This window comes from Blastomyces dermatitidis (genome assembly GCF_000003525.1).
Source record: "Blastomyces dermatitidis ER-3 genomic scaffold supercont1.3, whole genome shotgun sequence".
Lineage (NCBI taxonomy): Eukaryota > Fungi > Ascomycota > Eurotiomycetes > Onygenales > Ajellomycetaceae > Blastomyces > Blastomyces dermatitidis.
Genome location: NW_025544776.1, coordinates 4,681,578 through 4,706,618, shown reverse-complemented (window position 1 = coordinate 4,706,618; position 25,041 = coordinate 4,681,578). Strand labels below are relative to the sequence as shown.

The 25,041-nt window shown below is 36.0% G+C and overlaps 4 protein-coding genes across 4 annotated transcripts; 1 reads left to right on the top strand and 3 right to left on the bottom strand.

Moving 5' to 3' along the window:
• Positions 1-2,007: 2,007 nt before the first annotated feature.
• Positions 2,008-2,509, top strand: BDCG_16711 (uncharacterized protein; the record flags this gene model as incomplete). The annotated part of the gene is made up of 3 exons (XM_045425907.1): positions 2,008-2,040; positions 2,171-2,332; positions 2,384-2,509. 3 exons carry the CDS (start codon positions 2,008-2,010, stop codon positions 2,507-2,509), a joined length of 321 nt encoding a protein of 106 aa, XP_045275342.1.
• A 14,293-nt stretch (positions 2,510-16,802) lies between these two features.
• BDCG_03267 (uncharacterized protein) lies at positions 16,803-17,545 on the bottom strand (the record flags this gene model as incomplete). The annotated part of the gene is made up of 3 exons (XM_045418872.1): positions 16,803-16,860; positions 16,926-17,251; positions 17,477-17,545. The coding sequence occupies 3 exons, from the start codon at positions 17,543-17,545 to the stop codon at positions 16,803-16,805; spliced, it is 453 nt and encodes a 150-aa protein (XP_045275341.1).
• A 1,674-nt stretch (positions 17,546-19,219) lies between these two features.
• On the bottom strand, positions 19,220-20,652 carry BDCG_03266 (uncharacterized protein). The gene is made up of 2 exons (XM_045418871.1): positions 20,424-20,652; positions 19,220-20,337 (listed from the first exon to the last, which is right to left on the bottom strand). Exon 2 carries the CDS (start codon positions 20,196-20,198, stop codon positions 19,728-19,730), a length of 471 nt encoding a protein of 156 aa, XP_045275340.1. The 5' UTR covers positions 20,199-20,337; positions 20,424-20,652; the 3' UTR covers positions 19,220-19,727.
• A 1,576-nt stretch (positions 20,653-22,228) lies between these two features.
• On the bottom strand, positions 22,229-24,926 carry BDCG_03264 (C6 finger domain-containing protein; the record flags this gene model as incomplete). The annotated part of the gene is made up of 4 exons (XM_045418870.1): positions 22,229-22,329; positions 22,433-22,631; positions 22,702-23,553; positions 23,682-24,926. 4 exons carry the CDS (start codon positions 24,924-24,926, stop codon positions 22,229-22,231), a joined length of 2,397 nt encoding a protein of 798 aa, XP_045275339.1.
• Positions 24,927-25,041: the final 115 nt, after the last annotated feature.

Sequence of the window (25,041 nt, the reverse complement as noted above, 5' to 3'; positions counted from 1 at the left end):
TAAAGAATATGTTTGAATTCTTAGTCATATTTTCATTCTGATCTCATTATTGAAAATGGCATCAAATGAGATCATGAAATCATTTCTCACTTACATAATATCATAACATAGTGCTCATTTGTTGAAAATTCAACAGAGAGTGTTATCAAATATCATTACTTTTCTAAACACAGATCATAATCAATATCATTTTAATTAAAAAAAAAAATGTATAATACAAAAAATAACAAAAAAACAAAAAATAAAATAACAAGAAAAAATCAAAATAAAAAAAAAAAAAAACAAAAAAAGAGAAAGAAAAAAAGAAGAGAAAGAAAAAAAGAGACAGAAAGAGAAAGAAAATTAAAAAAAAAAAAAGAAAAGAAAAAGAAAAAAACAAAAAATAAAAATAAAAAAAAATCAAGATCACAGGGCTGCAGCACTCTCAAAATACTCACTTCTCAGAGTCTTTGCAATGTTCATCATCAACTGTGTATCTCTCATAGTGAGGGTAACACAGCTGTAATGAGTTATTGTCTTAACATTATCTAACAAATAATCAGTATATATCTATATAAATGTGAATAATTAGAAAATATACACTTAAAAAGTGTGGCCAGGGTGAACTCTGCTATCACTTGAATGATATTAAGAGCAGAATGCTGGAATTGATGATTTCTCTCATCAATTTCACGGACAAGGTGTGTAAAGATGGTCTTGAGGAATATAAGATCCTCAGACTTCTGGTAGAAACAGATCTCACAGAGAGACTCTATTTTCATCATATCAGAGACTGAGTGTTATCAAAAAGTGTTACTTCAATGCATATGTACTTACTGCAGCAATCCACTCTCTGCACATGTGGCTGAGGGTTGCGACTTTTTCACACCACACAGCTCTCTCTGGAATGCTGCTGCCAGTTTGCAACTCATGCAGTCTTTCAGTTCAGCACACGCTGCGCATATGCAGCCCTGCATGCTGGGGCTGTGTTGACCATTATGATCTGATGTGGTACTCACTTTTCACAGGCCATGTTTCATTTGATTGAGAGGGGAAGAGAGACATGACTGCTGTTTTATTTAAGAGGAGATGAGTAATTGAATCTGTAGAAGATAGGAGATAATTTGGTTTCTTCTGTATTTGAAATTTGATTAGTCTATACTCTTCAATTTGAGGGTTTCTGAGAGTGTTTTAATAGTTTTCATATCAGCTTGGAATTAGTGGTTGATTGAATAAGAGAAAAGAGAGAAGAAAGAAATGAGAATAACTTATCTTTATGATATAAAAACAGAGAATTGCTGCAATCATTTGTCCTAGCAACAAAGATCTGTTTTCTGCATGTATTTCTGATACAGATTATATGATAACTGTATACAAAGAATATCAACAGTGCATGCATTGAATAAAGATGATGTTGCTATGCAACACTGTAGCTGTTTCTGTACATCACTGAAAGCTGTTAATATTTTCTTTGAGTCTCTTTATATTTGATAAGTCAGTAATATATTTCAATGCACTCTCTCTTTCATCATCATCATTATCATTATCATCATCATTATCATCATCACCATCATCATCATCACTATCACTACTACCATTACCATCATCATCATCATCATCATCATCATCATCATTATCATCATTATCATATCATTTCTGACTGCCTCTTCTGCCTTCACCCCTCTTCAACACTCACTGAAACCAATCATGTCATCCCTCTTCAAATATTCTGCGGTCCTGCGGACCACCAAGGCGTGTGAGCACTGTCACAGATTGGAGGGAGAGAAGAAGAAGGCATTTAAGCAAGGAGAGACAGATTGCAAGGCATATTATGATGCCTTGAAGAGGCTCTGTAAGAAAGCAGAATGATAACAATTTTAAGTAACACTTCTGATAGATTTAGACTGAACTAAGTATAGGAATAATGTGAATGACACTGCCTGTGAGAGATTGAAGAAGAAGACAGTGAAGAGTCTCATGCAGTAGTGATAAGACCAGAAGAAGTCCTGAGAATGATTTAAGGCCAAGATGAAGAGAGAGAGAGAGGAGAAGAGTGTTGCTGTAAATAAGCAGTAGCAGAAGAAGATTGAGAAGATGTTGAAGTGAGAGATAAAGAAGTCAAAACTGATAAGTTTTTTATTTATTGAGAGATAACAATTTTTGATAATGCTTCTGTTCTCTAATTGATTAGCAGAAGCTGATAGAGAAGGAGGGGATTGAGGCCTTGTTCAGGTCTCAAATGCACTCCATGATTCAGGACATTGAGGAGGCAGCCCTGCTCTCTGAGCATGTCAATCTGCTTGCTGCTGAGGTGGAACCTGAGGCAGCAGACCAGGAAATGCAGGATTTTGAGGTACAGATTGACCTGGCTGGGGGGGAGCAGTGAGAACCCTTCTCTGAGAAGGCAGTGAAGGGAGATTTTGAGATGATTATCATCTCAGATGAGAAGGAGAAGAAGGAGGAGAAGAATAAGAAGTGGATTGTGAAGAATGATAAGAAGAATGAGAAAGAGAAGAAAGATGATAAGTAGAAAAAGTTTTTTTCTTTTTATATTAGTTAGTTGTAAGTTCATAATTATTAATAATTGAAATTAATTTTGAGTTTTTAAAAATTATTGTACAAGTTGTAATCAAGTCAGGAACAATATATATATATATATATATATTTAACTATCATGATTCACAAATCACTATAATGTATAAGTATCAACATTTTTTCAACATTGATATTCACAATATTAATATATTTTTAATGATATCATCTGATAACATAATTTAGTAATGCTCTCTTTCACAATATTAATATATTTCAAGAAATATAACAGAGATTAATCAAGATTGTTTATTTACTTTTATATATCAATGATATTCAATCTGAGTTAGTACTAAAATTATAACTAAGCTAAGAAACAAGATTATTTTCTCTTATATTAATTCTTCTTACACACATCAGTGATCAGTTATTGAAAATAAATTATCATCTTTCTCAAATTATTATCATATCTTCTGAATCCACTTCTTTCACTTCTTTTACTTCTATTGAAGATTCACAAACTCTTTAAGAAATCACTGTGAATCACAAAGTCTATGTTGTTTATAATTCAACACAGGATGCTCTCTTTCAATCATGATGAATGATCACTTCATTCTTCATATCTGATTCCAGGTCACAAAATTTATGAAAAACTCAACACAAATATTGAGATGAACTATGGAATAATTATCAACAGGTTGTATTGCAGATTACTGAAGAGTCATCTCTCTGCTGCAATCACTGCAACTTCATTCAGAAACATTCATCATGAACTGGTCATGACTCTGGAGAAATTTCCTGACATCTGAAGTCATCAGGATGCAGACAACAAAAGGAAAATAATCAGAAAATTACTACTGAGCTGGTAAGTTGCTCTACCAGGTAACAATTTTTGATAACACTAACTTTCTAATTTGAAGGAAATCATGTGAAAACAACCCTGTATCAGTACTCTGATTTCACAACTCTCACCTGATAACTTCCATGAATAATTACTTCACATGTGTATATCTCTGAATCTTCCTCTTCAATCAATTGAAAACCCTGAATTCTGAACACTTCTTCAAATGCTTAATTCAAATCTTCATATTTCACATTGATCCTGTCTTCGGTTCAACCTTGAGACACACTACAAAGTCAATATGCAACATCTAGGATCAGAGTTGAAGAATCATTGAAGAGTGTCTCTCACAGTGGATGCATGGACTAGTACAAACAATCTTGCATTTATGGGAGTTATATGTTATTACATTGATGAGAACTGAACTTATTGAGAGACATTAATTGGATTTGAATCATTGATCAGTAGTCATACTGGGGATTATATGGCAGAGGTATTAATGACTGTGATTAAAAATGACTATTGAGATATTAGTCCCAGTCTTCTTACAATTACAACTGACAATGCTGCGAATAACTATACTATGATGAAGAGCTTGAAGCAAAAATTGGCTTTGCATTCCTGGAATGATAAACAAGGTCATATTCTCTGTATTGCTCATGTGGTTTAACTTGTGATGCAAACACTGGTAAAGAATCTTAACATCAAGACAAAGAATAATGAGATGGCTGGTTCTTGAGATGAGAATGAGATGGAAGTGATTACTCAAGTAACTTTTGCATTCACTTTGCAAAAGATAATGTTTTTTGATAACACTTTTTGATATTGCTTTTTGATAACACTTTTTGGTAACACTACTGTTAATTTTGAATAGATTGACTAATAATTTAAATATCATAGATTCAAAACATTGCTAATGCAATTTGTACCTCTTCTAAACAATAACAATAATTCCATGATATTCAACAAACAAACAAATCAGTCACACCACTGAATATGATACAGGATGTTAGAACACAGTGAAGTTCAACATATGAGATGACTGTTCAGGCTCTTTGATTGTGTCAGACAATTGATCATTGAGTGCAACACTCTGATCAGGAAAAGATTCAGATATTGAAACTTTCTGATATGAAGTGAACTCAGTTGAAATATGTGATTGGTTTACTGTTTCAGTTTTATAAGACAACAAAGACAGTCTCAATCACTTGTACACCAATGCTGCAGTCAGCCTGGTGGGTGTATAACAGTTTATTTACTCATCTTAAGAAGCAGTTGAATCACTCAAAAAGAAATTCAGTCTGGGATGATGCTATAGTGCAGGCTATTGTTGCTGCAAGGGATAAACTGGCATATTACTACAGCAAAATGGAACAATCTTTTGCAGAGTACTATGCTGTAGCAGCTCTACTAGATCCCTCTCATTGAGTTAATACCTACACTTCTCAAGATTGGACAGAGAAGAAATGAGACTCATATGTCAAATTAGCCTGAGACTACTACAATGCCAACTATCAGAGATTTGAATGAGTAGATGTTCAAGATGTGAAGACAGTGAAATACAATTCCCTAGTAAGTAACAATCTTTGATAACACTTCATATCACATAGAACTATAATACTAACTTTGAAACAGAACTTGCATACATTGATTGCAACTGAAAATCAGGCAAAACTACATGCTTGTAAAACTGAATTTGATCACTATCTTCAAGATGATCTGATGAATTTACGCGCCAAATCAATTCTAGAGTTATGAAAAATTGTTGAGAGTACATATTCAACTGTTGCACTGATGGCGCGTGATATTCTGGTAATTTCATTGGCAGGGGTGGGAATGGAGCAAAAGTTCAACTCAAGTCAAGATATTTGTCACTATCACTGGGGACAATTACAAGGAGAAACAATCAAGAAACTCATGATTGTAAAACATGGAATTATCAGACAGTTTAATACCTCTGATCACAGTATATCAGAGAAGTGTAGTTTTCATGAGAAAGTGAAGAATAAACTTGCACAAGAATGTATTTAGTTGTTTCATGAGTGTTACCAATAATTGTTACCAAATTCTGATTATATAAGCAATCACTGAATGAACTGAATGAGACTGATTTTGACCTTCAGTCCCAGTCTCATTCTGATTTTGAAAGAATGATCATCTTTCACAGTTTATCCTGGAAAATTACTCTCATTTCACTGTTCTTGAATTAAATCTGGTCATTTTTCACACCATTTCTCTCAGAAATGGTCCATTTTCAGATTTTTTTGAGGCTTGGTCCTGGTGGGACTCACGCCAAGAAATGTATGGGACCAGACCAAATGGGACCAAATGTGAAATTCATGGTCCCGGCGGCCAGTCTAGTCTTATAAGAGATACTCAAGAATGTTCTTCACTAAGATTGATTTATTCATGAGTTCAGAGAGTTTCTCTGTCACAGATGTAGAGAATGATGTTCTGTAAGTAATTGATAAGTTCTCTGAGACTTCTTTCATAGAGATTATTTATGATTCAGATAACTGCTTCTGAGTGTCTGCAGTAGAGTTCACAGAGATTGAAGTATATAAGTTTCTAGTTCTTTCAGTTATAACAGATAGTTACTGACTGACTGAGCTTGAAATGTAAGAATAAGTGCTCACAGATAATTATTCAGGTGTTTACAGCTTGACATGATATGTACTGTTAACTACTAGAAGTATTTACAGTAGAAAGATAAAATATAGAGATCAAATGTATAATAGTATTCAAGCTGAGTTGTGAATAGTATTCGCGAACTCCAGTCTATATAGTTGTGTGTAGTCAAGGGCCGCTAGCCCTATTGATTATGCAAGAGATAGAGATAGGGGTAAAGAATCCGCGAGAAGCGGGATTTCTTACACTATTATAAGAAGCTTCTGATTATGAATGCTATAGTTGATCTTCACAGATTATATTATTATTATTATTATTATTATTCTTCAATTATAGATGTATGCAGTCAGAGACTATGATATCTACCTGAGAACTTTTAGTTCTCAGGGTTTTTCCTATGTCTGTAAGGTTAACTGTTATACATTCATCAATTTCAGATATGTAAAATCAGAAAATTTCAGCTCAGAATACAAAAACTGTTTACAAATTGCAGTGTTTTAACATCTTTTGATACTTTGAAACCATTTGACAATATCATGACAAAGGAAAAGAGAAAAAGGAAAAAGAACACAGTCTCAAAGATAGACACATTAAATAGATAGATAGAAAGAAATTGAAAGGAAAAGATAAAGAAAAAGATAAAGTAAAGAGAGACTATAACAAAACAAATTATTAAAAGAGAGTGTATAGCTGTTTCAACAGACTATATCTGATTGATTTCCTCCTCTTCATATTCAGATAATTCTGAATTTAGTCATTTTCTTGTAGCTGCTTGAGTTTCTGATAGAAAGTCTATTAAGTATTGAATTCCTGTCTCAGTTAAGAATAAGAATCTCATATTTAATTGATTTAGATCATACTTCTCTTTCAATCTGGCTCTGAGACTATTGTATAATGTACAATGCATTACAATATACTCAGGATTCTCATTTGTATTACAGAATAAGCATTCTATTGAGTCAAATCTATCATCAAATCTTTGTATATAAGATTTGAAATAGCCATGTCCTAGTTTCAGCTGTTATTATTATTATTATTATTCTTCAATTATAGATGTATGCAGTCAGAGACTATGACATCTACCTGAGAATCTTTAGTTCTCAGGGTTTTTCCTATATCTATAGAGTCAACTATTATACATTTATCAATTTCAAATATGCAAAATCAGAAAATTCCAGCCCAGAATACAAAAACTGTTTACAAATTGCAGTATTTCAACACCTTCTGATAGTTTGAAACCATTTGAAAATATTATGATAAAAGAAAAGAGAACATAGTCTTAAAGATAGACACATTAAATAGATAGAGAAAAGAACAGAAGGAAACAAGTACAGTAAAGAGAGACTATAACAAAACAAAATTATTAAAAGATGATGTATAGCTGTTTTAACAGACTATATCTAGTCAATTTCCACCTCTTCATATTCAGATACTTCTGAATTCAGCCATTTTCTTGTAGCTGCTCTAGTTTCTGATAGAAAGTCTATTAAGTATTTAGTTCCTGTCTCAGTTGAGAATAAGAACCTCATATTTAATTGATTTAAATCATACTTCTTCTTTAATCTGACTCTGAGACTATTGTATAATGCACAATGCATTACAATATACTCAGGATTTTCATTCACATTGCAGAATGAGCACTCTGTTGAATCAAATCTATCATCAAATCTTTGTATATAAGATTTGAAATAACCATGTCCTAGTTTCAGCTGAATTATAGATGGGAATATTTTCTTTTTACATTTAATTGAACAAGATTTCCACTTTGGTTTTGTCTCAAATCTTGAATAATGTATACTCTTCTTTTGTTTCTGCCAGCTTTCATTTCACTTATTTAAACAAGATTCTTTTATCTTTCTCTTTATGAAAGACCAGGACACTGTTTTTTGAATAGATCTGCTTAATTCTGAACCCTTTTTTGCAGCTGAATCAGCCAATTCATTGCCATGAATATTCATATAAGCAGGAACTCAATGCAGATGAATTATCAGTTTTGATATTCTTCTCTTTTGAATTTTCAAAACAGAGTTTAAAATCAGTTCAAGATTCATTTGACTATTATGAATCTGACTATTTCTAAGTCTTTTTAAAGCAGCTTGACTATCAGAGAATATTCATGCCTCTTTCAAATCATTTCCTCTTTTATAAGATTTTATTTCAATGAGTTTGAAAGCTTTCACTATTGCAAATAGTTCAGCATCAAAGACTTCAGATTCACAGCCTAAATTCCAGAAATCTGAGATAAAATTAATATTATCTTCAGTATAAGCAATGCCTGCGCCTAATCTATTCAAATTCTCATTTTTTGAGCTATCTGAGTAGATCAGAATAGAGTCTTTTATATTAATTGTAGAGATCTTCTTCAAATGCTGTTCATATTCTCTCTCTTTAGATAGTTCACTTATTTGTAAGTCTATGAGAGATTCCAGCTTTTCTCTCCAGAGAGATATATTCTCATGATCAATAGTTTCAGCTGTATTATAGATGAGAATATTTTCTTTTTACATTTAATTGAACAAGATTTCCACTTGAGTTTTATTTCAAATCTTGAATAATGTATACTCTTCTTTTGTTTCTGCCAGCTTTCATTTCACTTGTCTAAATAAGATTCTTTTATTTTTCTCTTTATAAAAGACCAGGACATAATTTTTTGAATAGATCTGCTTAATTCTGCACCCTTTTTTACAGCTGAATCAGCCAGTTCATTGCCATGAATATTCATATGAGCAGGAACTCAGTGCAGATGTATTATCAGCTTTGATATTCTTCTCTTTTGAATTTTCAAAACAGAGTTTAAGATCAGTTCAAGATTCATTTGATTGTTATGAATCTGACTATTTCTAAGTCTTTTCAAAGCAGCTTGACTATCAGAGAATATTCATACCTCTTTCAAACTATTTCCTCTTTTATAAGATTTTATTTCTATGAGTTTGAAAGCTTTCACTATTGCAAATAGTTCAGCATCAAAGACTTCAGATTCACAGCCTAGATTTCAGAAATCTGAGATAAAATTGATATTATCTTCAGTATAAGCAATGCCTGCGCCTAATCTATTCAGGTTCTCATTTTTTGAGTCATCTGAATAAATCAGAATAGAGTCTTTTATATTGATTGTAGAAATTCTCTTCAAATGCTGTTCATATTCTTTCTCTTTTGATAGTTCACTTATTTGTAAGTCTATAAGAGATTCAAGCTTTTCTCTTTAGAGATATAACTTCTCATGATCTACTTTTTCAACATTTAAAGAAGAGAATTGATTTTTAATCAGAGAGTATAGTCTGTACAGTTGAGAAGACATTTTCTTTGAAGAATTATTTTCATTTCAATCAAGAAATCTATTTCAATCCAGTTCATTTTCAGAGTTAATTGATGAAAATGAAGAAGAGACTCTTTCTCTGATTATATGATTTAAGCTTATCTTTACAACTCTCAGAGCATAGTTCATACAGGCCTTTTCAAATCTAATAGCAGAAGAAGGAATTGAAGCTTCAATTTTCATTGCTTTAATAGAAGATAATTTGAATGCTCTCAGAATTCTTCTCAAGGCTCTGTTTTACAGACTTTGAAAGAGTTCAGTGAAATTCTCTTGATTATTTCATCAAACTTGAACTTCATAATCAGCTACTGATGTAATACAGGCTATATATAACTGTCTCATAGCCTGGAAGAATAAACCTCTCTCTGTATTTGATAGTCTGATTATGTTGTTTAATAGTCTTTCTGCCTTGACAGTTCTTTATTGAATGTGATATTTAAAATTCAACTTGGAGTTTAACCATACTTCTAATCATTTGACATTTACACTGGGTTTAATCTCTCTATTTAAAAGAGTTAGAGATAGTTCTTTCTCATTGAATCTAGAAAAGAAATGAATTAACTCAGTTTTATTCATATTAAATTGAATTTGATTAATATCTGCTCTAACAAAGATTTTCTTTGCAGCTTCTTCAATCACTTTCAAATTCTCTTTAATAGTTTTTAAGCTGTAGACTAGATCAATATCATTCACATAACTCAGAGATCGCACTATTCTCATATTTCTATTTTTGAATAGATATGCAGTGTATATTGCAAATAAAATGAGTGAGATTGAAGATTCTTGTGATACTATTATTATTTCATTATTATAATAATAAAATATTTTCAATAATATCTTAATAACACAATTAGATTTTAAGATGATATATTATATAATAAAAATATATATAGAAAATTATATATAAAAATATACAGTTAATTCTGTAAATGTTTATTAAGCTTAATAACTTATCTAAAATATGAAATCTTGAGTGAAGAGAGATTCAGTAAGTAAGCAGTTATTAAATCAGTAAAGATTATAATATTATCAGATTTCTTTAGTAGTGAATCTATAAGCACTCTAACAGAGTTCTGAAAATATGATTTAATCACTCTTTATGAAATTGAAAATCTACTTTTCTGATTAAAAAGATGATTTTTAAATTCTTTAATCTTTTTCTTATTTAACTGTGATTACTGTTATACAGTAGCTTGTTCTTTCTTCTCTTTTTACTCTTAAGTCTTTCTTATATTTCTAAGCTTCTTTTCAATCTGCTGTTGAGCGCCTCGGTGGCCGAATGATTAATGCGGCCACCCGGTAGCGCCTTGGCGTGGGAAACCAAGGCGTGTGAATTCGAAACCCGCAGGGGATATATTAAATCCGGAACTCAAGCACCTCAGGTTTCTAATAAATACAGAGGTGTACAAATCACTTCAATAAATTATAGAATAGTTGAAGGTTGTATTGATAGATCTATCTACAGAAACATAATATAGTGATGAGTCACGTGATCTAGTGAGATTGCTAACTGCAACAGCTGTAAGAGTCAACACCTTCTCTCAAGATAATAAGAATCACATACAAAAACACTCAAATCATCAAGATAGTCTGTCAAAATCAAATACAAATGTAAAATTAAACATTCTCAACTTTTATGTCTGTAAGACCTAGTAAAATTATAAATCATGTAAATATCACAGTGTTTAGAGATTTAATAAGTTCATTCACTGTCATCTGAGCATTGAGAATATATTCTAAATCAATAATTCTCTGATTCAACTGTCAACATGAAAAATGAAAATGTATATCAATGTGTTTGCTTCAGACTGTAATGACTGTCATCTTTGTGAGATCTATAGCATTCTTATTATTAGCAAGAATTCATATTAAAGATGTAGTGATGAAGTCAAGCTCAATTATGAGATTTCAGATTCATGTTGCCTTGTGAACTGCCTCACTAAGAGCCACATATTCAGCCTTATTGAAACTTAGAGATACACAAGATTGCTTCACTGAATATCATGAAATCAGACTGTCTGTGAGCTTAAAAATGTAGCTGAATGTTGATTTTCTATCATCATTCAAGAGGCTGGCTCAATCGGAATCCGAGTAGCTGAAGAGTAGGTAGGAATCATCAGAGAAATTGAGAATAACAGAGAGATCAATAGAAACAGTAGAAACAGACCTCTTATACAGGTCATATCTGTAGAAAATGCTCAGATTCATGATTTCTTTCAAATAATGTATAACATGTAATAGAGTCTTTCAATATTGAGATGTTGAATCAATATTCTGTTGAGCAAGTAGTGAGGCAGTGTAAGTAATATCAGAACATGTTTTAACTGTAAGATATTACAGACAACTCACATCATGTTAATATCACTGAATTGTGAAATCAGTCTCTTTCTCAGATATAGAGAAATTATTAATGCAGAATTCATTCTTCATTGATATTCTGATGACAGCTGTATTATCAAAATAGAAATCTTCAACAAGATATTTGATATATTAATAATGTATTAAATTAATTTCCTTGTCTGAACAATTAATCTTCATACTCAAATACTTGATTAGCTGATGTAGATTCTTGACTTTCAATTTCTTACTGAGCATACTCACTAGTCAATTAACATTCTCAGAAACTTTGAATATGATGTTGAGATCATTAATATAGATCATCATATAGAGATGATATCTGAATGTATGATATCAGAGTACTGAATCATGAGTACTGACTGTAAATTCAAGATCACTTAACAGAGCTGTTAAGTAATCATATCAGATCTTCACTACAGAGTTCAGACTGTATAGACTATTCTCAATCATGCAGACAAGTGTTTTCAGTGAACCTGTCTCAAAATCAGTGAGTTGTCTCATATAGATCTTCTTAGTGAGATGCTTATAAAGATATGTTATTACTATATTCACTTAACAGAGTATTCAACTGTGTAGTACTGCTATTGTAAAAATAATACAATTGACAGTATCAGTGATGACAGAAGTATAGATCTCTTCTCTAGAATTCTTCTTAAGTCAGTTACTATAAATCACTTAACATGATTTTCTAAGAATATCATTAGAATCAGTATTCAGGTTTGCAGGCCTATCTTTCTCAAGAAACACTTAACAGCTCAGAGCAATCAGTTCATCTCTCAGAATATCAGATCTAGAGATCAAACTTCATGTATTATATCTCTTCAGGTCAGTAATCTTATGTTATATAAACTTCTTTCAATAATCTTCTACTCTCTCTGACTGAGATGTGGCATTCTTGTAGAACTTCGGGAGATTACCTGTAATAATACTCAAAGTATATGTAGCCAGTGATTTCACGGGCTGCAATCATGTAGAATTCAAATCATCAATATCAGAGGCATCTTCATCATCAATCAGATGAATATCAGGCTTCAGTTCAACAATATAATTGATGAATTTCACAGATGTAACAACTGGTTTTTCAGTGATCAGAAACCTCACATCACTACTGATAATAATCTTATCAGATTCAGAATGTTATAGACAATATATTAATATACCACTGAATTCAATGATATGATAGAAATCAGCATATGAAGAAAGCTTATCCGCGGGCTGCTAAGATTCATGTAAGTGAATAAAAACCTCTGCACTTAATCAGTGAAAATGTCTCACATTCAGTGAGATATTTATAAGTGCATATTAAGAAATCTTATATGAACTTAAAATCACAGAAGTCTCTGCAGTAGAGGATCAAAATTTCAAGTTGTAAAGAACTGTAGATATGAAAGTATTATTAATTATTATAATCACTGTCTCTAGAACATCTGCTCAGAACTTCTTAGAGAGATTGTCTTTCAAAAGAGCAGCTCTAACTCATTCTATGATAGTGTGAATCTCATGTTCAGAAACATCATTCTGATGTGACAAATATGATACTGTTGATTTTCATTTGATATCATATGAATTCATAACTGTGTGTATATATGTGAATTGGAAAACATCATCAATATCAGTCTGTAGAAAAGCAGAGACTGTATATCTGAGATTACTCATGAATCTGAGTCACAACTCAAAGTATTGAACAGTCTCATTCTTGAACTTTAAAAAATATACTCAATGATAGCAAGTCACATTACAGATAATAAGTATTCAGTATTTAATTTCCTGGTAGAACTCTAAGAGATGATCAGAGAGATCTTTCAATGTATATCTGTTATCTATAAGGTTAATATAAACCTTCTCAATGAGTTGAATAGATCTAGGCATTGATGTTTTCAAATAATCTTATATCATACCTGTCTTGACACATTTCTTGCAAAAGAACTTAGTCTTAGAATCTTTAATTGTAACTTCAGTATGAGAATTCTTGGCCATAGCAATTATAGCATCAGTGTGAATGTAACTGAGATTGTAATATCAATTCAAAAGAGTCTTTGATATCTTTGATATCTGTGTTCTTGTATCTGCAGAATTAACATTATTAACAGTAGTAATAGCAGTCACAGAAAGATCAACTTTTCAATTAAAATCATACTCATATGACATTACAATATACTTGACTGTCTTATTCAGATAATTGAGATTCTCATTGAACTTCTATTCATCAATCTTATATATGTTGTTCTGAGCAGTTCAAACTGTATGAAAAATAACATCATTCAGGGCTCTGTAAATGAAAAATGAGAAAATAGTGAAAGATAATGTAAATCAGAATCCCTGATCTTCAAGTTTCATAAATAAAAGCAGATTGACTGTAATATTAGAAATGTAGTAAACATTCTACAAGTTAACATCATCATTCTCAATCTTTAAGATGACAGTCTTAATCTTCTTGACAAACTCAGTTCTCTCAGTTGCAGAATCAACAGAGATGTTATCATTAAAAGATTTAATATTTAAAAAAGAATGAAGCTCACTTATCATATTCAGGCTTACACATGTGTTCAAATATCAAGATCTAGAGAATGATTTTTCAGTGACTGTGAAAGAGAAATAGAACTCAATCTTTGTAATTACTGCATTTACTGCTGATTGAGAACTCATTAAATCATTCTTCTTCTCTTTCTTCTTGTCATTCTTCTTATCATTCTTCTTTTTCTTTTTATCAGAGTGTAAGATGAAACACCTGTCAACAGTATATTCATATCTTTTACAGTGAGTGCACTTTTATACAAGTGTGCTTTTATTCTCATCTTTGTTCTTATCTTTGTTCTTTTTTACAGTTACAGAATCAGTCTGAGACTGCTTTTTCTACTTGATAATGATCTTCTTGAATGTACAATTGATCAGTTGCTTCATCAAATCATTGATATCAATGTTGACAATGAGTCTCTGATCAGTGAAGAAAAACTCATTTAAATGTATCTTGATAAATAATCTTTGATAATCTTGTAGATTGTTGAGAAAAAGATCATGATATACATTCTCAGTACTCTGACAGAGCTCTTTGTGATAGATAATAAGATAGTGAAAATATCTCTGAAAAATAAGATAATCATTCTTCTTGACTTGTAATTTTGTCAATTTCTTGAAGACATTAACTCATTCTTCTGTCAGTGATATTATATATTCAATATTAATCTTGTCTCACAGAGCTGCAGCATTATCAGCTTTCAAGATTTCAATAGTGATTTGAACATTTTTAACAAGACTCAATAGTATACATCTATATAGAGACTTAAAACAGATTCTTCACTTCTCAGAATTAATATAACATGTAAAAGAGAATTCTTATTAAGTTCTTAATAAAATATTGATTTCATTAATAACTTCTGCATCAGTCAATATATCAACACATCAGACTTCATAATTAGAGCTATCAAATGTGATCACTGATTTAATATCTAGTGCATATTTGACTTTCTTCTGATATTTCTGTAACTCATCTCTTGTAGTATCTCTTTATGCAGAGACAGATGTAGTAAGATGTTAAGTGATTTCAGTCACAGTTATCTGATTCTGTAGCATTATCTGTATAAGATTCATAAGATTGCCTGCAGTGCAATAGATAGATTGATTTGAATCATCATTAAAAGTCAGCATTCTGAGAGTGAGAGATAGTGAAGAATTCAATGAATTGAAATAAACAGATTCTGCAGGCAGATGTAGACTGACTATGTAACCGTGTCTGAGATCAGAATCAGAATTTTTAATAGTCTCATTATCAATTTGACAGATCTCATTACACAGTTCTAACATTAGATAGTAGTTTTATATCATCTTAGTGAGACTTACTGTCTACTCTTATCACATTTTTCAAATGAGATTATAATTTTCACTTCTCAATTTAAATTATTTTTATTACTTTAAATGACTTTAAATCTTATTTAAGTGTTATTAAAAAGCATTACTTTTTAAAAAATTAAAAATAATCTAAAAAAAACCTTAAAATGTCTAAAAATAGTAACTTTATATTAAGAATGAAACTAAATGAAATCAAATGAGATCACTTTCTCATTTTTTTCAAGTCATGATTTCATTTTGAGATCTGATATATAGTCACTTTACATGTTTATTTAATAATTAGTTTCAGCAGGATTCACATCAAGAAATGTATAAGATCAGATTAAATGAGATTAAATATGAAATTCATGATCTCAGCGGCCAGTCTATGCAGATAAATGTTAACTCTGCTTTTCTTTATTCTGAAGTTTCTTCATTGTCTCATCATTAAATTTCATACTCTGGTGAAAACTGATCTCAGTCTCATCTTACAAGTCAGAAGCCTTCTTATAATAAGTGATCATTCTATCAATAAGTCATCTAGTGAAGTGTGTAGTTCTGAGCCTTGAGCTGAACTCTGAAGTAACAGGCATATCACTCATATCAAGATATGTAAAAAAATAAAAAAGTGATATTCTTCACAATGAAGAACACACTTTCTTAAAAAAATATAAAGTATATGAATCTACTTATCAGCAGATTCAGAAAAAATGAAATATCTCTAATAAAGAGTGAGAGTCTTTCTAAAAAAGATGAACTATTCATGTCAAAAAATGTTGATACAACATTCTAAAAAGAAAAACATGCCATTCAGGCTATAACCTGTAGAATAGTTGAAGGTTGTATTGATAGATCTATCTACAGGAACATAATATAGTGGTGGGTCACGTGATCTAGTGGGATCGCTAACCGCAACGGCCGTAAGGGCCAACATAAATTGCTCTATGTTCCTGGGCTGGGAAGTTATTATCGCATGTATCTAATTGTCACTCCTTTGTATTTTCCTATGTTCTTGTTATCTTGGTGTGGTCTCAACACCTGTATTTCCTCCTGTATAACCAACACTTGACCTGTATTTAACATCACGCAAGGACTCATCATAAGCTCCACTTGCATATGAGTATAATGGAAGAAGAATAATAATAATAATATAATACCACGCCTGCTGCCTTATAAGTTACAGCTTAGCGACGGTGTCGCGGATTGAAATAGTGGAACAACCATAATCCGATCGTGTAATAACCCTACGTTCTTCCGGTATGAACCCTCGGTTGTTCTTCCAAAACCCCTCGCTTTTATATACAATTGGTGCCCCGGAATCTATCATAAACTACACAGTCCCTGCATTGTAACCACACGCAGGTTAATTGATTGTAACAGACTATGTCAAAGCAATTGACATTGGGATCGAGAACACTGCCCCTTTTATTCAGCGACTGCCCATACTTGGCCCTCTGTTCCTCGTTTTTTTCCTTAAGTTCCTTTCCCAACCTGCTATCCGTAAAGAGGGTAGGAAGCAAATCCTTGGGGGGTGAATAGCGATCAAGATGACTGACATTGGTGCCGTCAACGCCCGTCCAAAGATCTATCAAGTGTTGCCGCTTGCTTGGATCTTTATAGCCCTGAGCAGCATTCATGAGCAGCTCAGGGTCTAGCCCTACGGCGTCAATCACTGTGCCATTTGGGCTGAAAGAGCGCGCGACCCCATCGTCACCCAGATGTTTAAATCCTAGGGGATCGCTCGTTAGGTTCCGGAGAACGTCGTTCACATCCTGTGCATCAGATTAATCAGATTAATCTTGCCTGAGTTCCTTTTGAAGTATGAAAGTCCCTAGTTCACTTCAGGACCGCGGAGTTGGGATTGAGTTCCGCCCCTGCTGTTGACGTTGTCAAACGTCAACGCCCGGGTTGGTAGGAAGAGAATTTTTTTTATCGAGTTCTTTTTTTTCCTCGCGCGGGCTTTGAGCAAGGTGGGCATAAACCAAAACACAACATACCACTTTAGCTGACTGAACGGCGGTGACTGCACCAAGGAAGCAGAGCGAAAGCAAAGCCTGAAGCTTCATGGTTGAAGATTGGACGCATTGAAGGGGGAGAGCAAGCAGAGATCAATCGATGGTTTCCGAATGCTCCGTTTGTTTCTTCTCTTCTTCGAAGGCCTTTGAGAAGCATGAACGAGAGAAGATTCAAGACCCGCGAGGCCCCGTTTTTATAAATCAACTCGAGTTAGTTCCGGCCATGTGCATGCCACGCTCCCATACCCTTTAGGCTTCTCCCGGATACCCCAAGGTAGGAAGAAAAGGTGAAACAAAACCTTATACAAGGGACCTCTTCTATGTTCTATCCAGCTATGTGTGATGTCTTTTGATGGGAAGAGTAAACAAGCGTTCAGCTATCCCCATAGCCCACCACGTTCCCCACATGGGGAATTCCATCCTCATCCAAAAATGAATTGTCAATGGGACGGACCGGCGGTGCAAGGAAGAGGTAGCCCATACGGGACATCTGTGGATGAAGAGAACGGTGCTAGGACGGTTGCGTTAGGGTTTCAACCATGGGTGGACAGGTAACACATCTCCCACCCTTTATTTGCTAGCAATGTTGCTCCTGTGCAATCTAGGTGTTTCTCTTTTAGTTTACCAACTTATTACAAGGTCTATTTTATTGCTACTGCTACAATTTGAACGTGGGTTCCTGAAACTCTCATAGAAAATGTATGATATTGCGATATACCACTAACTAGACTAAATTATTATAAGTAATCGGTTAGAAAGATCTCAAGAAGTTGAACACGGTTAGAAAATCAACCCTGATCATGTGTAGAACAATCTCATTTACATACACTAATAGACTCATTTCTTCACACAACACAATACTGGCTATATTTTGAAAAGTAGAAGTGTTTGTTAATTGATCATTCTAGAGAGGAGCTACTCTATAATTCTTATCTTTATAATAAGAGTGTGTGTTGAGTATTGAGTGTTTTTGAGATAGCGAGAAGCTATACGTGTATGTATGTACAGAGGAGTATTCTAGATGAGGTTTGACATGGAGTTGACCATGCTTCAGAGATCAGTCAGCTTTTTTCTAGCCATGTTTCAACTAACTTATAGATGAACCCGATGGAAGGCGTTGAATCTATGGAGCAACAGTACCAGATTGGTAACATTATCAAAAGTTAACAACATGATCCATGTTGCCCCTCATTGGGACATACATCTACTTCGGGTGTCAGTCATTATACATGTTTTATAGTTTTGACCGTTTAACTGTGTAGTTAGTATGGTAAGCGGCTCTAACCGGCGGAAGCGCTCCAGTGGAACGGGCCCCCGGATTCCTTGGCAGAAACTCTAAGCAACCGACCACCCGACCCGAACCAACCGTCGTTCTGAAGTCAAAGTCTACGCGCCGTATTTTTTTCCTCAATGTTCTATCTACTAGCACTTTTACTTACAGCCTATACTATTTGTGCAGAGAGAAGAGGATGATGATGATGATGATGATGGTCTCTCGTCTCAGTGATTGATCACTCACATGGTTCATGAAAATAGTTGGCGATCTCTCTCTGCCACCCTGCCCGCTGCCCTCTCCCCTCGGGCCTGTTAGACTGCTCGTAGTCCTGCTCACATTAAAAACCGGCTTGAGGATTGAAGATTTACTTACTCGCTCTTCGTCTACCTACCTGCCTGCCTACCTACCCACTAGTGTTACGTGCTGTCTGCCCGCCCCTCTGCCTCTCTGGGGGCGTTATATATATATATATATATCTACAGATTTGACCACCGACTGACGGAAGAAATATACACCGGCTCCTTAATACATCTCAAAAGACATCTTTCTATATCATACTATCTCAAGCGGGTATAATCTTCTTCCTCAAAACCAAGCAGAGCAAGCGCTTTCTCGGGCATGGGCGGGGAAAAAGCGATAGTGAGCCAACCATGCTTGTATCGACTCAAGATGCATTTGAGGGGACCTGGGTAGACGGATTAAAACTTTAATGTAAAAACTTTAAGCTAAATAGCAAGAGCTAAAAAATTACATACACAGTGGGGTCTCAAGGGTAACGAGAGGAAAAGAAGAAAAAAAAAAGTCAGATTCGAACCAACCACCATCCCCCATCTCTCAGTCTATATACTGAAAAATCACAAGCGCAGAACGAATGGAGTATTATTCATCATCACGATCACCCTCATCCTCATGATCACCATCGCCATCGCTATCGACACCAATCACTATTGTTCATATTCACGCCCTCCGAGGAGCAGCAGTATAAGCAAATTCAGGCGCAGAAGAAGAAGAAGAAGTAGGAGCAGGCGCCAAACCATCAAATCTTGTGATGGGATGGGGATCTGGAGATCCGCGCACAACGCATTGATGGGGATAGAAGAGGCGCCCGCAATAGATTCGGGTCGGGTCATAGTTGGCTTTCTCCCTGCAGTCTGGTTGCTCCGCGCACTCTATATGAGTCCTGCAGTAGAAAGTGAGCGCGCAATATTTCACCCCCACAAGAAGAGAGAGCCCCGTGGTGCGTGGTGCTGATTGGGCGTATGGTTCTGACACTGTTGGGTCTGGCATTGGTTCTGGTTCTGGTTCTGGTTCTGGTTCTGGTCCTGGTCCTGGTGGTCCTTGTAACCCTCTTGGGTGTGCGCTGCTTGCGGGGGTGGCCCATGCAAGGGGTGCGAGTGCGGCGAGAGCGAGGAGGAGGGGGAGCTTCATTTTTTTTTTTTTTTTTTTTCCTTTATTTTGTCCGCAGGGGGTATGTAGTATGGTATGCCGTATGGTTTCTTGTGAGATTTGAGTGGTGCTAGGATTCGTTTGCGGTAGAGGACGACAAAATAACCTTATATATGACAGACTGATGGAACAATACGTGATGGAACGATACGGAGATTTATTATTATTTTTAAAATAAAAAGGGGGTGAACTTCATTTGTACTGTACAATTTATATCCCAAGCCTCTTTAATTTCCTACAGATGGATCAATGGTTCAAAAACTCTGGTTGTTGGTTCCTGATCCGCTGGAGATCCGCCGGAGAACCATAGCATACGGCAAGTAGATATGACAATGATGAATGCAGGACGGGCGGTGTGGCAACAAACTCCCTTCCCTCCTCCACAGGCCCTAACCTATTAAATAAAATATGAGAAACAAGAACGGGTGGAACAGAGGACAAGAGCGTAAGAGGTCAAATTACTAGTACTCTACGGAGGACCCTCGCTAAGAATTTAAGCTGTAATACTGGTACCATTCTATTCTCAAGCCCTTGGGATTTAGGCTAGCTTTAGTTAAGCTATAGCTAGTTATTCAGGTGACACAGACATTAGCCTCCCTTAGAACTCTGGCTAAGACAGGGAATGGGAATACTTTATGCCTGTAACAAAGTTACACCTTAAATTCTTAGTGCTAATCAAAAACTTTTGAGAGGATCCTCCGTAGTGAGGAGATATATGTAGCACAGTATCCCCTGGAAAGCAACTGATCATCACCCCATTTTTGACCAAGATTATATTTCTGGATATAATTTCATTTATTTCATTGTTATATGTCTTGTTTATTCAAAACGGAGGGCATAAAAAAGGATCAAGTAAAAATATATAGATAGGGGTTGTGAAGAGGTTTAAGACGGGGTACCCCGTACACCCCCACGCAAGGTCCCCCTACGCTTTACCAGGCAAGAGGCAAGTTCCGCCACCCAAACCTCCTTTCTTCCAGAATAATTGGACAGAAAGGGTATACAGCGGCGAATGACAATAGCTCGGGCACGATATTACTCAGAAAGGTAAGGAGGAAAGAGAAAAGAAAAGAAAAGAAAAAGATCAACTAAACTAACAAAAGTGCAGCAATGCGAGGAACGCGTAGAGTAGAAGATTGCGATCATCAGTATCAGAAATGAAAATAAAAAACATGGCCAAAATGAAAAGTACAAACTAGAATAGGCAGAGCTTGAAAGGCGATATAACGGATCAAAAGACCGCTGTTATAAACGCAGCGTATTTTTTTCCCCTTTCTTCCGTAATTTTCATCATCGTCGCCGTCGCCGTCGCCGTCGCCGTCGTGTTGTTTTATCTTATTTCTTCGCTTTTCTAGTTTCTTTGTTTCTCTCGTCATTTTGCGCAAGCACAAAAAAGAGGCGACTCGGATTTAAAGAAAGAGGGGGGGAACCAGTTCTATGCAGGTAAATGTTCTCCAAAAAAAAAAAAAAAAAAAAAAAAAAAAAAAAAAAAAAATCAAGAATCAAGAATCAAGCAGCAAAAGATTAAATATCAAAAACATAAATAAAAGGTATATATCACTTAAGAAAAATAAAGGAATTCTTGTTTCCCAAAACATCGAGGTTAAGTTTTAGGAAAAAACCAAAAGAAAAAATGATAATCTCACAAAAAAAATATCACACAAAATGTTTGACACTGATATGCCAAAAACAGATGGTAAGCACATAACAAAAAGGAAAAGTTGGTAGTCAAAAGAGTGTAAGGTCCAGCCAAAAAGGGTTCATGCGGAGCCGTGTTGAGCGTGGTTGTATCTCATTTGCCTCATTCGTTCATGGAAATCATGGAACATATATCTCATACCGGTCGTAGCAGATGCTATGTATTGTTTTCGTAAATTGTACTTTTGTTTCGCGCTCGCTTGGATGGAAGGCCGTTAAAACCAAAAATTGCAGACTACATCATCAAACAAAAAGTCCTGGGAGGTCATAGTTCGCTAAAGAAAGATCGGGGTATGGAAGGGCATGTCCCGTTTCTAGTTCGCGCGAATAACAAGTCTAGAGACAAATTTATTTGATAAACAATCGAAATCGTTGCGGTCGAATTTCGACTTGCTGCGGGTTCGAAGATAGGATTCTGCAGGGTTTAATTTGTTAGATTGTGTTTTTTGGATTTCTTTTCGGGCATGTAAAGGGGTTAACATGTACGGAGGAAATACTGAACGCCTCTTGAAACTTACCGTATTGAGTAACATGCTGACGAACTTCCGTCATGGTGTCACAGACGTCAACATTCGAGCCTAGGAGGTGGTGGTGTTTTTGAGAATCCCATTCGGTGAATGCTGGTAGTTTCTGGGAAATCGCTTGGAAGAGGCCGACGATGACACCGACGGGGGTTGTTTCCATATCAGTGCAGAATTTGTCAACCGCCGCAGCATCCTAATTATATCAGGTTAGTCTAAGGCAGCTCGAAGGAGAAAAATATTAATATAGAAGAAGTCAATCTTACAGGAACCCGATAATGGCAGTCAAACTGCATCTCTTCCCACACAGCAAGCAGTATAGACGCGAGGAGGAAAATGGTTGGCCAGTTTTTAAGTTTGTCACCGCTGTAAACACTGGAGTAGAGAGCAGACAGTTCCTCAAGCACGTCCTTTTGCAATTCTCGCCACATGGTAGCCAAGCCGCACTTGATCTGGAAATTTATCATGACTGGTGCCATGATTTTTCCATTGTACCTTGACGTTTCATCATCGATCTTGCCGATGAAATCCTCCAGCTCACCAACTCCTTCGACCATGGTAACATGTAGCGTAAGGTTGTAGGCTAGGATGAGCTTCAGTGCTTTCCGGATAACTGGAAGCTTAGTTCGAGAGTAATACCGGAATGTACTCTTGAGCATCTGGGTCAAGAATGGGGTGCCGGTGAAGTAGTCATCCACGAAATTCTCGAAGCTCCCGTCACTGTCAATATGTTTGTCAAGGTAATCCGAAAGCATTGCGGGGGTGATCCCTTCCATGCCCGCCGACAATTTCGCGGTTGCGAGCTCGAAGCTGTTAGGATCGCGCTGCATAGATTCCACCCAATCGATGTTGAAGCACTCTTCATCGCGAACATAAACTTCGCGTGCGGTGACAGGAATCACTTGACCATATCCATGAGTGATGAAGAGTATTCTCTCAACATCAGAGAACCCCTTGATGTTCCCCACTGAGAAGGCTAAAGTAACGTGACGCTCATAATCGGCCTTCCAATCTTTCATGAAGTAGCCGATTTCTTTGATGTCAATGCGAGTGCAAGGAACTTGCCAAAGCCTAGCGTGTGATGGCTGACAACCCGCACAAGGCTCTCCTTTGTCACACTATTTACAATGTTAGAAGATATCTGAAATACGAATGAAAGAAGGTGTGGGAGGGGAGTGGGATCTCTCTTTTTTTTTTTTTTTTTTTTTTTTTTTTTTTTTTTTTTTCTTCATATTATTAAACGTACAGTCTTCTTGAGGAACTTGCATCGCAGACACTTGCATCGCAGACAAGCTCTTAATTTTCGTATTTCACTAGCTTGTTTCCGCTGATCAGGCTTAAGCGGGCCCTTTCGCTTCCCCACACGTTTCTCAGTTTCGGGCTTTCCAGACTGAGATTGCTTTCGCACTTTCGTTTCTGCGGTCTTTGCGGCGATAGGGCTTTTGCGGGATGGTTTTCTACTTGGCGGAGAGGACGACGCCTGTGAAGTCGGGGATCGGGAAGGCGACGAAGATTTCTTGGCTGGCATGGGCCTGACAATTCCAACGGGGCTCACAGCAGCCGGGGACGACGAACCATGGGAGGTCTGATCACATGACACTCTACGATTTATAGCATTGTACTCCGCCTCGAGATTCGATTCCGAACTTGGAGAATTTATGGGATGAGAAAAGTCTGTTATGCTGCTAAAGGAGTTTCTTGGGTTGTGGAGATCCAAATCGGAATATGACGACTCAGACAGGCTCCTATTATGCAGGGTCTGATTTGGGTTGATGAACATGCCATGTTCGTGGTATGGAGAGTCTAGAGACCTGCGATTCTCGATGGTTGTCCAGCCATTATCACTGCTCGAACTGGTCAAGGAGCGGACTTCCAAATATGTGTCTGTTGGCGAGCTACTGCCCTGAATACTCTGGGAAGCGTAGGTCACATCTGGAAGGCCGTCCATAGTCGGAAAAGACATGAGATCCGCGTGGAAATCGTGGAACGTGAAGGGTATCATATCGACTGGCGGTGCAGACAGAGGAACGTGATAGGGCCCGTCAAGTAGACTTGGACCCAGCTGAGCCTGGGTAGCAGCTGGCATGAGATCGATTGGAGAAGCCTGGAGTGGGATCGAGTAGCTGGAGGTGAATTGGGGAGCAGACGAGGTCTCAGCTTGAGAATACGGGAGGTGGTGGGGTTGTATATTGTGGAATTCCCAGTCGCTGATGAGATCGTGGTCGTGCGCTACAGTGGCGTTGAAATCGTGACTGTTAGTTTGTAGGGGTGAGATATCCCCCCTACCATCGGCTCGTTGGTGGTGGTGGTGGTGCTGCGAATGCTGATGCTGCTGCTGCTGCTGGTGTTGATGGTGGTGCTGCTGGTGCTGCTGGTGGTGCTGGGTCGGGCGATGCTCCACCGCTACGGACCAGGTGGGAGCAGAGATGTAGCCTCGAGAATCATAGTCGAGGCTGACGATGCCATCGTTGGTTAGATCTACATCACCCATTGTAATCGTGATTGTAGCATAGATAAGCGGGAAGGTGGAGGAGTTTCTATAGGTTCTCACAGCGGATTACTTGCGTAATGAGAGAGTCGGGGAGGGGAGGGGGAAGGGGAAGGGG

Coding starts and splice junctions, on each gene's coding strand:
- BDCG_03266 (XM_045418871.1), bottom strand. CDS start 20,198: ATGAAGCTCCCCCTCCTCCTCGCTCTCGCCGCACTCGCACCCCTTGCA.